The sequence below is a fragment of the Macaca nemestrina genome, chromosome 14, assembly GCF_043159975.1.
Source record: "Macaca nemestrina isolate mMacNem1 chromosome 14, mMacNem.hap1, whole genome shotgun sequence".
NCBI classification, from domain to species: domain Eukaryota; kingdom Metazoa; phylum Chordata; class Mammalia; order Primates; family Cercopithecidae; genus Macaca; species Macaca nemestrina.
The window spans coordinates 2,457,834-2,472,915 of record NC_092138.1 but is presented as its reverse complement, the minus strand read 5'-3'; the positions used below and the strand labels follow the sequence as shown (position 1 = coordinate 2,472,915).

The window sequence follows — 15,082 nt, the reverse complement described above, 5'->3', positions numbered from 1 at the left end:
ATCATCGGGAAAATAAAAAGATCAAGCGCAGATGTTCTGTGGCAATGATGATGATAGTAGAGCGTGTATTTTTGTGACTCATGGTAGCTTTAACTTCGCTCTTAAAATTCTGAGTAATTTAAGGGTTCACATTTGAAGACTGTGCTACATTATTGATAACATGTTATTGCAAGTAAATGCATTTCAAAATTTGCTATTGGTTTTGTATTAGATTATTCGCAGCCTACTTCCCTATCAAGCTCTATTATTTTATTCATGCAGTTCGATGATCTTATGGCCGAGAAGGAAGCTGTATCTTCAAAATGTGTCAATTTGGCTAAAGACAATCAAGTTCTTCAACAAGAGTTTTTATCTATGAGAAAAATACAAGAGAAATGTGAAAAACTTGAGGAGGATAAAAAGATGTTGGAAGAAGAAGTATTAACTCTTAAGACACATATGGAAAACAATATGGTAGAACTTGGTAAAGCACAAGAATATAAATCGGAGCTAGATGAAAAGACAATGCAGATAATAGAAAAATTAGAAGAAATCCATTTACAGGTTAGTTTTTAAAGTCAGGTAAGTTTATCTGTAATGTGCTTTCATTTGTTTCACTGCAAATTATATTTTGGATATGTATATATTGTGTTTCCTCTGCCTCTCTTACAGCAATTTCCTTTGTAGGGTTCTAGAAAAAAAGTGGCATCTTTTTTCTTTTAAATATTTAAATTTCCATTATTTTTATAACAAAATTCATCTTTCAAAGTAATGATTCTCGGCCGGGCACGGTGGCTCAAGCCTGTAATTCCAGCACTTTGGGGGGCCGAGACGGGCGGATCACAAGGTCAGGAGATCGAGACCATCCTGGCTAACATGGTGAAACCCCGTCTCTACTAAAAACACAAAAAATTAGCCGGGCGAGGTGGCGGCGCCTGTGGTCCCAGCTACTCGGGGGGCTGAGGCAGGAGAATGGCGTGAACCCGGGAGGCGGAGCTTGCAGTGAGCTGAGATCTGGCCACTGCACTCCAGCCTGGGCGACAGAGCGAGACTCCGTCTCAAAAAAAAAAAAAAAAAAAAGTAATGATTCTCACTATAGAGTCATTTCAATATTAAGACCAGTTGGCATAAGAGAAAACTGTGATTTAGAAATTATGTGATACTTTTGAATTGGTCTTAAGCTATGTTGTTCATTGTTCACTTTTTTAAATTATAAATGGATTCTATTATTTTTATATGACTAGATTACATTAATACTGACATAATTATTATTTCAAATTTATTTAAATTAGACTTAATTCTGAATTCAGTTATTAGTTTTGTTGATATTGCTGATAAATATGTTAAGTTTCAGCTTCTTTTTTTAATGTATTAAAAATTGCTCTTTGAATCACTGACTCAAAATGAAAGACCACAAACATGGTAATTAGGTAATAATTGTTTTAAAAGTGTATTCTTTCATTTGTTTTAGGAACAAGCACAGTATGAAAAACAATTAGAGCAGTTAAACAAGGATAATACGGCTTCACTAAATATGAAGGAACTCACACTTAAAGATGTGGAATGTAAATTCTCCGAAATGAAAACTGCTTATGAAGAGGTTACAACCGAATTAGAAGAATATAAGGAAGCCTTTGCAGCAACATTGAAAGCTAACAATTCCATGTCAAAAAAAATAATGAAGTAAGTCAAAACATACACTCATAGAAAACGAATTAAACTCATTAATTTGTTTTGCAAGCATAATTTTTAGTGACATGACTTCAGGAGATCAGTAGGAAGTGAATGCTAATCTGATAATGTAATTTTGGAAAATAATGTTAGTAAGTAATCTTACCTTTAAAATGTTCATCAAGGATAGTTGCTGTCTTTATTCTCTCTCTCTCTTTTTTTTTTTTTTTTTTTGCTTTTGTATGGCTTTTTTCCCCTGAAAAGTCTCATGTAGTTAACCTGATCTGTTGGGTTTTTTCACTGTTTTTGAAGCTTTATAATTAATTAAGTGATCTTGTTATAAAATTACTTGTCAGAATTTCCCTAAATAGAAATATTAATGAGTTTAATTTATTTTTTGGTAGATCATAACCTAAACCCAAAGTGTCGAGTGGTACTGCTACTCTGGGCACATCCTGGTGCTGAGGCAGGGACTGTTATTGATTGTGATCTTTAGTGTTATCACTAGAGGGTGCCTCAAGAAAGACTATTTGTGTAACATTTTCAAGGAGTTACAGAAAGGCATCCTTGTGAAATATGGAATAATTATCACAGGAATGAAAAGAAGTATAATCCACAAGGTGGTTAAAAGAAAAACACCATGTTCAGCCTAAAGGGGTATGTGGAAGGCAGAAAGAACAAGCCCCACCTACAGTGCCTTGGTCACAGTGCTGGGGGCTAATTGCCTTCAGAGATGCTTTAGTTCTCTTTGATCACCAACCAACCAATCTGGTTCTCCCCCAGGAGTTGTTGCTCTGAGTTATTCCTCAGTGCCAAATACTCAATTGTTCTTAGATCACGGGTGAAATGTACAAGGGTGAAACCTGAAACTGGTTTACTAAACACAAGTATTTCTAGATTATTTTTGTTCATTTTAGTTTTCTTAATCTACATTCTTTAAGGAGTACAACATGATGTTTGGTATAATTATTTATAGTGAAGTCATTCTTATAGTCAAGCAAATTAACATATTCATTGTCCCACATATTACCCTTTAAATACAAATATTTCTATGGAATCTGTAGAATCTTACAAGTAGAGCTATTTTAGAAGGCAGCTAGGTTACCTGTTGAGCCGTACATCAGTGATAGCCATTTCTTTTCCCTCCTTTGAACTCCTTGTTCAGTAGAAATCACCTTAGAAACACATATACTTATTTAGAATAATTTTAAAATTACAATTGCTTACAAGAGGTAGGCTCTCACACATCTTTGGTGTGAAAACACTGTTGAGTGGGTAATTTGGTTTACTCTCAGGGCAACTTTTTAAAAAATGCAAGTCATTAAGAATCATTCAAGGAAAAATGAAATACTAAGCATTTGTCTTTGCTATCTTTACAGATCGAATAAGAAAATAGCAATAATCAACACCAAGCTCCTTATGGAGAAAGAGCGGATGAAATATTTTCTCAGCACTCTTCCTACGAGGCCACACCCAGAGTTACCTTGTGCTGAAAATCTTAATAGTACAGGACTCAACAGAAAATATATTCCCAAAACGCCCATAAGAATTCCTACTTCAAACCCACAGACTTCAAATAACTGCAAGAACTCCTTGACTGAGGTTAGTTATATGACCGTTTCTCTTTTGGCTTTCATTTCTTTGATATAATTCTTGTTTATAATTTGGTGAAATACTAAGCTGTTCTGTTGACTTATGCATGTTAAGTAAAGATTATAATTAGCTGTGTTAACACAGAAAGGAAATGGGAACTTTACATTTTTTAATTCCCTGGAGCTCTCATTTTCAAGAGATACCCATTGCTAACTTTGTTCAATAAATGTGACTAAACTGACACATTTAAAATTTCTTTAAAAGCTGCATTTAAGTTAGGTTTTAGAAAATGCATGTTATTGCCTAAAAACTGACAGTATACTTTGAGATTCTTTGTCTTTGATTGTAGTTTCTCTGTGGTTCATATCATGTTTTTTTCTTTTCTTTTCTTTTTGAGATGGAGTCTTGCTCTGTTGCCTAGGCTAGAGTGCAGTGGCGCGATCTCAGCTCATTGCAACCTCTGCCTGCCAGGTTCAAGTGATTCTCCTGCCTCAGCCTCCCGAGTAGCTGGGACTACAGGTGCCTGCCACAACACCTGGCTAATTTTTGTATTTTTAGTAGAGATGGGATTTCACCATATTGGTCAGGCTGATCTCAAACTCCTCCTGACCTTGTGATCCAACTGCCTCAGCTTCCCAAAGTGCTGGGATTACAGGGTGAGCCTCTGTACCCAGCCTATACCACTTTTAAAGTTTCTTTGCACCATCTTAACTCTTCCCACTCATAATCACAAGTGAATGACTGGCAACCAAACACTTAACCACATACAGATATTTATTATTTAATAGAATCCAAAATAAGTGCATTTTATGAATTAAATAAACAGAACACTAAAAGGTTCATTTCCATTTTTCTGTTAAAAGCTTTGTGCTTAGCCAGGTGCAGTGGCTCATGCCTATAATCCCAGCATTTTGGGAGGCCAAGGCAGGTGGATCACCTGAGGTCAGGAGTTTAAGACCAGCCTGGCCAACATGATGAAACCCCGTCTCTATAAAAATACAAAAATTAGCCAGGCGTGGTGGCAAGCACTTGTAATCCCAGCTACTCAGGACGCTGAGACAGAAGAATTACTTGAACCCATGAGGCAGAGGTTGCAGTGAGCCAAGATCATGCCACTGCACTACAGCCTGGGTGATAGAGGGAGACTCCATCTCAAAAAAAAAAAAAAGACTTTGACTTTTCTTACCTAAGAGTACATCCTCTGACTAGAAAAATCCTGGAAGAAAACTTAGGAAACACTCTTCTGGATATTGCACTTGTCACTTAATTTATGGCTAGGTCCTCAAAAGCAATTGCAAGAATAACAAAAATTGACAAGTTTGATCTAATTAAGCTAAAGAGCTTCTGCACAGCATGAGAAACTATCAAGGGATTAATTAAACAGACAGCCTAAAGAATGGAAGAAAATATTCACTCACAATGCACACAGCAAAGGCCTGTTATTCAGAATCCATAAGGAAACTAAACAAATCAACTAGCAAAAAATAAATAACCCCATTAAACATGAGCAAATGACATGAACAGACACTTTTCAAAAGAACACATAGAAGTGGCTAACAAACATGTTAACAAATGCTTACCGTTGCTAATCCTCAGAGAAATGCCAAGCAAAACATCAATGAGAAACCATCTCACATCAGTCAGAATAACTTCTGTTAAAAAGCAAAAACAAACAAACAAACAAAAAAATCAGATGTTAGGGAGGCTGTATAGAAAAGGAAATACTTACACACTGTTGGTGGCAATGTAAATTAATTCAGCTACTATGGAGAGCAGTTTGGAAATTAAGAACTAAGAAGGATCAACATAACTCTTCCCACCCATAATCACAAGTGAATGACTAATGACTGGCAACCAAACACTTAACCACATATAGATATTTATTATTTAATAGAATCCAAAATAAGTGCATTTTATGAATTAAATAAACAAAACACTGAAAGGTTCATTTCCATTTTTCTGTTAAAAGCTTTGCGCTTGGCCAGGTGCGGTCGCTCACACCTGTAATCCCAGCATTTCGGGAGGCCAAAGCAGGTGGATCACCTGAGGCCAGGAGTTGGAGACCAGCCTAGCCAACATGAGGAAACCCCGTCTCTCCTAAAACTACAAAAATTAGCCAGGCATGGTGGCAGGCACTTGTAATCCCACCCACAGCAACCCCATTACTATACTAGGGGTATACCTGAAGGAAAATAAATCATTGTAACAAAAAGATGCATGCACATGTATGTTCATTGCAGCACTGTTCACAATAGAAAGACATGGAGTCAATCCAGGTGCACCCAACATAGATTGAAAATCCAAGGTAGATTGGAAAATTCCATATATACCATGGAATACTATGCAGCCATGAAAAGAACAAAATCAGGTCCTTTGCAGCAACATGGATACAGTTGTAATCCACTCTCTTAAGCAAACTAATGCAGAAACAGAAACCAAATATCTTGTTTTCACTCACATGTGGGAGCTACACATTAGGTGTACGTTGGCGTGAACATGGGAACAGTAGACACTGGGAAATAAGAACGGGAAGGCACAGAGTGGGCCAGGATTGAAAAACTACTTCTTGGGTCCTATGCTCACTACCTGTGTGATGGGTTCACTTGTACTCTAAACCTCAGCATCCCTCAATATACCTTTGGAATAAACTTACACAGGTTCCACTTTAATTTAGAATACAAACTAGAAAATAAAAGAAAAATGTACTATAAAAATATTTTTTCTATAAGTAGAGAATAGAAATTTCTTTTTAAGAAAAAATTTATTGATGTAAAAAATGATTAAACTTTTTATAAAGGGCAGAGTTTTGCTAAGAATTTCAAAGCAATGCATTCATTGCAAAATATGACTGTAATTGTTTAACCTTTTTTTTCTTTTTATCCGAGTCTCACTCTGTCACTAGACTGGAGTGCAGTGGCACAATCTCAGCTCACTGCAATCTACGCCTCCTGACTTTGAGTGATTTTCCTGCCTCAGCCGCCTGAGTAGCTGGGACTACAGGCATGCGCCAACATGCCCAGCTAATTTTTGTATTTTTAGTAGAGACAGGGTTTCACCATGTTGGCCAGGATGGTCTCGATCTCTTGACCTTGTGATCTGCCCACCTTTGCCTCCAAAAGTGCTGGGATTACAGGTGTGAGCCGCCGTGACCAGCCTTTCTAAAATTATGTATATCCAATAGACCAATATTATCTATTTTTGTCAGATTACTCTAAATAGCATTACACAGATACAGCCTCTATTATCTAAACTTAAAATAAGTAGAAATTTTACTTATGTGATTATTTTTCTATCTAAGCAAACTTATGTTATGTCTAGTCACTAAAAATTCTAAAGGCCACATTTTGTAAGTGATATCTTATTCTCATGATAATGTCTCCTGTTTAACTTAAACATTTTTTTTAAACTTATTTTAGATGGAGCCGGACTGTGTAGAACAAATAATTAGAGAAACAAAGAAAAGTATGTTGCCAAAATTTATTAATTAAATTTAGGTTTATTTTAGTAATAAAGTGTAAATAGCAAATGGCATTCCTTTTCATTGTGGGTTAGTAGATACTATGTACAGTATCTTTTTCTTACACACATCTAATGAAAGATGTGAAAATAAAAACTTTCACAGTGAAGAGTATACTTATGCACTGTTAATTCATCATGTTACATACCTTAAAAAATTCCCAAGAAGTGTATCCATCTCTTTTTCACTGGCTCTACAATTTCTTCACTTTTGCCATCCTCATGGAACTGTCAGCCAGCACACCGAAATGATTCTCAGAAAACAAAGGCATCGTCAGGTTCTCAGGGTTTTGGTACAGACTGAAGGCCAACAGACCTCAGACTCACTTAGAAATACTTAGCTGAGCAATAACCCTTCATAAGCAGCCACTTGACAGGTGGCATTTTAAACCTCCTGTCGTTTACTGTGTCATTGACTTGTCTTACATCTGTTCTCAGGAAAAGTTCTAAAATTTTCACCATGAAATAAAAACACCCATGTCAATGTAATTGTCTAGTTACTCAGCCTTGTCTCTTGCCACTTACCGCACTCTGCCCTTTGCTCTAGCACCAAAGTGGACGGAGTAGAACTCTGCAGGGCTCTTTCTCACATCAGGCTCTTTGCCTTCGCCTCTTTCCTCTTTCTGGCAAGCTTTTCTTTGTCCTTCAGGCATCAACCTATGCATCTCCTCCACCAGAAAGCCCATGATATTGACACAAAAGTGAAATAGATGTCCCTTCTGTGTGTTCCAGTAGTGCCCTGCTGTATACCTGTCATGGTATCTGTGACTCTATATGGACATTGCCTGCCTGTCTGTTTTTTAGGTTATAGCATATGACTGTTGAGAGGTGGACCATGCCATCTTCATCTTGTAATTCCAGTGCTAGTTCTAGTACCTTAGCATGTGGCTGTTGAGTACATGAATGAAGAATGAAAAAGCTGTGATATTTAACCACAATTAGAATTAATGCCATGTATAAATTATTTAATAGTAGTTTTGTATTATAATTGTACATACATATTCCTCATTCTTATTAACGCTGATAACGTTCTCAATGCTTTACATTTTAAAGTTACACTTGGTTAACTGAAATGTTTTAGGTAAAGAACATAATTCTTTCTTTTTCTTTCCAGCTTTTGATGTGTTGGGCACTTGCTCCGGTCTACTTTCTTCTCTAGAATCCACTGGTAAGCCACATCTAATGAAGAGGATATTTAACCAGAAAATCTTAAAGAAAAGTTGTGTGATTTAAAAGATCATAAAACTTTATCACTGGGCCATTTACATGAAATTTTAATTGTTTTTCATAAATATATAACATTTTCATATCATATGTATGATGAAAATTTTTATGGTATTTTAAATGATGTTTCTTCGCCGCCTTAAGTTTTAAGTGGATCTTGCAAATGATCCATTGAGTTTGGCATACTCAAATTGCCCAAATGTCAGTTGTTTAAACAGCCAAACAACCAAGTCATCACTGATACTTTAGTAAAGGTCATCAAAGGCTTATTTTCATTTTACAGTTTTTATTACTACATATAGTAGGAGACTTAAGGAGTACCTGCCAGGTTCATCCATACTAATGTTATGATTTTCTTTTTGTAGTTCAACAGTATTTTGTGTGGAGATACTTTGAGGCTCTGTAAACACTGGTTACTCCTCAAAACCCACTAGATTTAGCATTTCATTGATGACTTGTCTTTGAACAAGTATTACTGTGATGGTTGCCAGATGATTATTTTCTTATTCTCTTCTTCGTTCTACATGGAGAAATAAAACGAGTAAATAAAGGAGAAAGGAAAGCTCATGATTCTGGTGCTCCAATTCCCCAAGATTAGGCCAGGAGTAGACATTTCAAGCTGACTTTATGTCCTTCTTATTTGTCCCCGTTACTCTGTCAGCACTTTTTTACTTTCTGGCATGAGATGTTCTAAACTAATCTTGTATTTTCTCTGCCTCAGCCCTAGAATGAGTAATTTTTCTTAGAAGCAGAGTTGGAGCCACCGAGGAAGCACAGGTGAGTCTTCCCCAGCATGCACTCACTAGTCCCCAACAGAAGAACTGTTGCTACATCCACTGAGGTACCAAGAAACTAGCAGAGGGCCTTCTGGCTATCTGGGGACAGTCCTGACGTGGTCCCTGGCTCAGCCTCAAGGGTTCTGGATTAGTCTCCCTGCAGCCTCTGTGCTGTGTCTCTAGATTGGGGCTCTGTGAGATGGGCCCTGGGAGACCCAGCAGCACAGGGTGTCTCCTCTGCCAGATGTCTCTCCCTTCCTCGCACTCTGACACTCTGGAATAGGATAGGTGGCGTGTCCAGGCAGTGCCAGGCCACCTCACTGTCTCCTTTGAGATGGACCCAGAGTGCCTTGGGGGGTGAATATGAAGCTGGGCACCTGGAGCCTGAGGCTGACTGTCTCTCCCTGTGTCTTGGAGGAGAGGCCTTGGGGCCCAAGAAAACCCCCAGTGCCTGACCTCTGGGCACACATACAGGGCGGGAGGGTCTGTGGGCTGATGGGGGCATTGTAATGAGACTTTGAACACAGCTGCTCAAGGACCTCATCAGTGGACCATGGTCAGAGATGACCTGGTCATCAGGACCTGGTCAGTTGGGACCTGATCAGCAGGGACCAGGTTAGTGGCAGCTTCCTTAGTGAAGGCCTTACCAGTGGGAACCTGGTGACCTAGTCATTGGAAGCCTAGTCAGTGGGGACCTGGTCAGTGGTGGCCTTATTCATGGAACCTGAACTGCTGGAACGTAAACAATTGATGGGGTCTATTCAGTATACTAGGGGCATGGTCAGTGTGGGGCCTTAGTGACTTGAAGCCTGGTCAGTGAGGGCCTGGTCAGAGGGGGCTCGGTCAGCTAGGGACTGATCCATGGAGAATTGTTCAGTGGAGGTGGGGTTAGCAGCAACCTGGTAAATTGTGGTCTTGTCAGTGGGAACCAAGTTAGTGGGAAATTGGTCAGTGGGGTCTGGTCCATGAGGCCTATTAATGGGGGCCTGGTTATGGAGACATGATCAGTGTGGACTTGGTCAGTGGGACCTGGTCAATGGAGGAGTGGTCATTAGGGGCCTCGTCAGTGGGTACCTGGTTAAGGGTGCCTGGTCAGTAGGAACCTGGCCAATTGGCCGCTGTGTGACCTTAGGCAAGGGGTTTGTCTGTGGATCCTCCTTGCCTCCATCTGTAGGGAAGCTGGGTCAGGGCACCTTGGAGGGTTGCTAGAAAGAGTACATGAGAAGATATGTTGAATCCACACTGCTTGACAGACCTAGAACTTTACACTTGACCTGGGTTCCACCTAGAGAGGGTGCCAGCCCTTTCTGCTCTGTCTGGCACCCCTCCTCTGTCTGCATTCCCAGGACCACCTTCCGTGGGGAGGGCAGAGATTGGGGAGCACCTGTGGAGGCTGTAATGCTGGCCCTGCGCCCTGGTGGTGACAGTGATGAGGACCTGGCCCAGAGAAGCAAGACAAACAAACACACCCATATGTACACACACACACAGATGCACAAACACATTGCATGCACACATGTCAGTTCAGTGGATAGAGGACACTGACTCTGGGCCCTCTTGACCCAAGCAGGCTCCAGTTGTGGTGGGTTGTGTCACCCCACGATGTCACTGTTGCTGAGCCCCCATTGCCTCTGTGTTGTGGAGCAGTTAGAGACACACAGCAGTATCCGTGAGTGGCTCTGCGTGAAGGACTCTTTTCTAGGTGAAAGGCACATCTCAGCACAGCTGACTGATCAGACTCAGGTGAGTGGAACCTGCTCTGTTCTCTTCCTCCTGGCTTAGGGACAGTCGCTATCAGGTGGGTGGTTTTGGCCTCTGGGCAGCTACTGAGGGTAATCCCTGAGCACTCACCAGGTGCCTGTTCTGTGCTGACAGTCATCTTATTTATCCTCACAGCAATTCCATTCTGCATCTCCTCTGGCCCCCCCGAAGGACCACCAGGACAACCCCATCAGGGCCCTATCACCAGGCCCAGTCTGGCTCCATGATAGCCAAGAAGCAGATCCAGAGAAAACTGCCCTGCATGGTGGCTGCATCTGACTCCCCTTGATGGGTAGTGATGAGCACAACATGGAAGAAGCCAGGGCAGCATGCGGACAGCTGCCCTGCAGCCCCAGATGGCACCTGGGCCTTGGGAAGTCGTTCTCAAAGGGGAAGCTCGTCACTTTGAGGTCCCTGGAGGGAAAGGTGAACGTGGCATCCCGACAACCCTGGCAGCCAGCAGCATGCCATACATCTTCTCACCCAACCTGTGGGAGAGAGGCCCCCTCCTGGGGAATAAGATCCATACCTAAAGGGTCCTGGCCCAGTCGGGCCTCATCTTGTGCCCTGGGAGGCGAAGGGCACCATGGGCCCCCAGCAGCAACCAGGATTACCACCCAGGGGACTCAGCCTTCTATGGCCCTGGCCAGACTTAGAATTTGGCCCAAGACAGGACAAGCTTACTCAGAGCAGCCTGTCAGTACCCAGGGCCTGTGCATGCCAGGCAAGGCCAAGCTGGCTCAAAGAGAAACCAGCCACCTTTGCAAGGGTATGCCTGGAGAAGGTGGACCAGCCACCAACCTCACCCCCTTAAGGAAGCAGGGGTGGCCAGGTTCCCACAGCCTGAGTAGCTGCCACCTGATGGCTGATGGAGTGGAGGCCTGAGGAAAAGCAGATGGCACTGAGGCCCTACCTCCAGGGAGGAATAACTGATTTACCCTGAGGGCAGCGAGTGAGGTTGGTGGCTGATCTACCTGCTCCTGGCACACCCTTGCAGAGGTGGCTGGTTGCTCTTTAAGCCAGCTTGGCCTTGCCTGGCATGCACAGGCCTCAGTGCAACAACTATGCTACAAATGGAGCCACATAGAGAAAATGAGCAGCAGGCTCAGGAGCAGGGTGTGCGCTGCCCTTGGGGCTCCGGTCCATGCATCAGGGCTCCTACAGCACTGTGGGCTTCTTTGGTGCCAAGAGGCAGACCACAGGCCATCTTGAGGAGGACTCTATGCTCAAGTACAGAAAGGGCCCAGTCTGGTGGGTGAACCACACAGCCAGCTTCTGGGTGCGGGCACTGTGCCACATCTTCCATCACTTCCTGATGTGCCCCACCAGTGCTGAAGAGACAGCCTGGAGACAGGGCAAGAGGAAGGCTGAGAAGGATGAGATGGTGAATTCCAGCTTCTTCCTGACGCTGAGCCCACCTCCAAGGTGGGCTCAACCTTTAGAAGTGAGAGAGCAAGATTGATGGCTTTGAGTGCTTTACCAGGAAGATGGACAACAGGGCACTCAGCTCAACTTCACAGCCAATGAGTTGACATGCAAGCAGGTGATGGTGATGGGCTTTAAGAAAGAGCATCAGAAGGTGGCCAGTTCTTCAGCCTCGGCCAGGTCTTGGAGCTGGAGCAGGCCATCACTTCACCAGAGATGCCTTCAACACTGATTGGCTCTTTGCCAATCAGCCCAGGCAGGACCTGGACCCAGTCATGGACCTGTTAGTGCTGTCTCAGGGACACCAGACCAAAATCCTGGACATCATCCGTATACACAAGGAAGCTCTTACCAAAGTCATGCAGAGCAGGCAACATGTGGCAGAAGGGAAGACAGAGGTGCAGAGGCTGATGACGCCAGAATCACAGGAACAGGATTTTTGTGGCCACTTTGGCTGAAATTCACTGCTTCCATCCAATTCAAATGAGAGACATGGACTCGCAGATGCAGTATTTCTTGCAACAAGAGATACTAGTTTTTCAAAAAGTCACCCAGGAATTGATAGTGTTGAATGACTAGATACTCCTTTGTGGACTGTTTCCAGTTCAAGGATAGTTTCTATAGCAGAATAATAACACTAGCAAAGAGCTAGTGCCAGCTATTGGTGGTAGGACAAGGATGGTTTTGTTCTCAACTGAAACTCAGCCGAATACAGAATTGTGTAGGAAAGAGTTAATATGGTGATAGAATAGAAAGAGCAGCAAACATGAACTAAATCAGGCTATGAATGCCTACACTACCATTGTAATTTTTGGAAGAATGATACCACTTATTTTATTGCTTTTGAAGTGTGAATATTTTAGTTTATATGCTGTAGACCTCAAACCCTGTGAAGAGTCTCAAAGAAGCTGGCTGGATAAAGCCTGCTGTGGATGTCTTTATATTCAAAGATTGATGATGCAATTCAAGTATGTGTCCCCACCAAATCTCTTGTTGAATTATATTTCCTAATGTGGAAGGTGGATCCTGGTCTAAGGTGATTGAATCCTGAAGGCAAAGTTCTCATGAATGGTTTAGCAGCATCCCGTTGCTACTGTCCTCACAATTATGAGTGACTTCTCATGAGACCTGTTCATTGAAAACTCTGTGTCATGTTCCTACTCTGTGTGTTTTCCTCTTGCCGTGTGAGACAACTCACTCTTTTCCTTGCACGAAGATTGAAAGGTTTCTGAGATTTCCCAGAAGCAGAAGCCACTGTGCTTCCTGTCCACCCTGCAGAACCATGAGCTAATTAAACCTCTTTTTCAAAATAAATCATACAGAAAATGGCAAATGAGGACTGGAGCATTGCTATAAAGATACCTAAAAATGTGGAAGCAGTTTTGGAACTAGGCAATGGACAGAGGTTGGAAGAGTTTGGAGGCTCAGAAGAAGACAGATAGATGAGAAAATGTTTGGACCATCTTAGAGACTGGTTAAATGGTTGTGACAAAAATCCTGACAGAAATATGGACAGTGAAGGCCAGGCTGAGGAGGCCTCAGATAGAAATAAGAAGCTTTCTGGAAAATGTCTTCCTTTTGGATATGGAAAGCTTACACAATGCCTGTACCATCATTGTACCTTAGAAGCAGTGAACTTGCTTTTTATTTCAGAGGCTCATAGGGAAAAGAGGCTGTAGCCTTGACTCAGATGAGACTTTGGACTTTGTAAGTTTGAGTTAATGCTGAAACGAGTTAATGCTTAAATGAGTTAAGACTCATGCTGGCAAGGCATGATTGTATTTTACAATGTGAAAAGGACATGACATTTGTAGGGTCAGGGACAGAATAATATGGTTTGTCTCTGTGTCCCTACAAAAACCCATGTGGAATTATACTCCCTAATGTTAGAGGCAGGGCCTAGGTGGAAAAAGATTTAGTCATAAAATGGTGCGGGTAGATCCTTCACAAATGATAAAGGACCATCCCCTTGATGCTGTCCTCTTGACAGTGAGTGAGTTCTCATGTGATCTGGCTGTTTAACAGGCTGTGGAACCTCTTCCCTCACTCTGTCTTGCTCCTACTGCCATGGGAGACAGCTCATTGTCCCTTGGCCTTCTGGTATAATTAGGAGGCTTCCTGACTCCTCCCAGAAACAAAAGACACTATGCTTCCTTCACAGCCTGCAGAATCCCGAGTCAGTTAAACCTCTTTTATTTATGATAATACAGAAAATTAGAACTGCAGAGAGGAGCTGTGAAATATCTTCAAGGCCTTTTTCCATTTGTCTTGGCTATTAGCACAGGACTTCTTTATATGCAAATTTCTGAAGTCTTCTTGAATGTTCCCCCTTAAATCAGGTTTTGTGTTATTGCTACATAGCCAACCTGCTATAGAGATACCTGAAAAAGTAGAAGCAGGTTGAAAGTGGGTAGCAAACAGAGATTGGGATGGTTTGGAGGGATTAGAGAATGACAGAAGGATGAGGGCCTGGTGGGAGTGATTTAATCATGGATGGAAGGTGGGTAGGGGTGGAAGGAAAAAGAGGTGGGTAGGGTGGAGAGGAGTAGGCTGGCTGTAGGGTGGTGGAAGGGTGGGGTGTAGTGGGAGTGGGGAGTTGCCTGCTTCCGAGGCACGGCCTCATGGAAAACTTCTAGGGCAGTGCACCTGTGACTTTGCAGGTTTTAGTCCCCACAGTTGCTCTCATGGACTGGGCTAGTGTTGAGTGCCTGTAGCTTTTCCATAGTGAGGGTGCAAGCTGTTGTTTGGTCTATGAATCTGGCTCTGCCTGTGCAGCGGGCTTCTGCCTGGAAACAGTGGGTGGTGGAAGTGAGGTTGGTGGGGTGGATCCTTCACCAGTGGTTAAGCACCGTCTTCTTAATGCTGACCTTGTGATACTGAGTTCTCATGAGATCTTGTTGTATAACAGGGTATGGGACCTCTTTCCTCTCTCAGTCTTGCCCCTACTCCTGCCATATGAAGCATCTCTGTGCCCCTTGGCCTTCTGGTATGATTGGGAGGCTTCCTGAGTCCTCCTAGAAGCAGAAGCCACTATGCTTCCTTTACAGTCTGCAGAACAGTAAGCCAATTAAACCTCTCTTCTTTATGATTATACACAAAATTAGTGCTGTGAAGTGGATTTATGAAATGCCTTCAAG

General features: G+C 42.2%; 1 protein-coding gene across 2 annotated transcripts in view; it reads left to right on the top strand.

The window, feature by feature from the left end:
- The window catches only part of LOC105498991 (ankyrin repeat domain-containing protein 18B-like), a 71,779-nt gene extending 57,286 nt beyond the window's left edge, over nt 1–14,493 (top strand). Inside the window, exons 14-21 of one of the 2 annotated variants that reach the window (XM_071077486.1) lie at nt 262–543; nt 1,451–1,662; nt 3,030–3,252; nt 6,660–6,705; nt 7,874–7,927; nt 8,705–8,760; nt 10,330–10,502; nt 10,656–14,493. In XM_071077486.1, coding sequence (XP_070933587.1) covers nt 262–543; nt 1,451–1,662; nt 3,030–3,252; nt 6,660–6,705; nt 7,874–7,927; nt 8,705–8,715 — 828 coding nt within the window. In that variant the 3' untranslated portion in view covers nt 8,716–8,760; nt 10,330–10,502; nt 10,656–14,493. Of the gene's footprint in view, nt 1–261; nt 544–1,450; nt 1,663–3,029; nt 3,253–6,659; nt 6,706–7,873; nt 7,993–8,704; nt 8,761–10,329; nt 10,503–10,655 lie in introns of those variants that run through there. The other variant, XM_071077485.1, reaches the window with a different exon arrangement.
- Nucleotides 14,494–15,082: the final 589 nt, after the last annotated feature.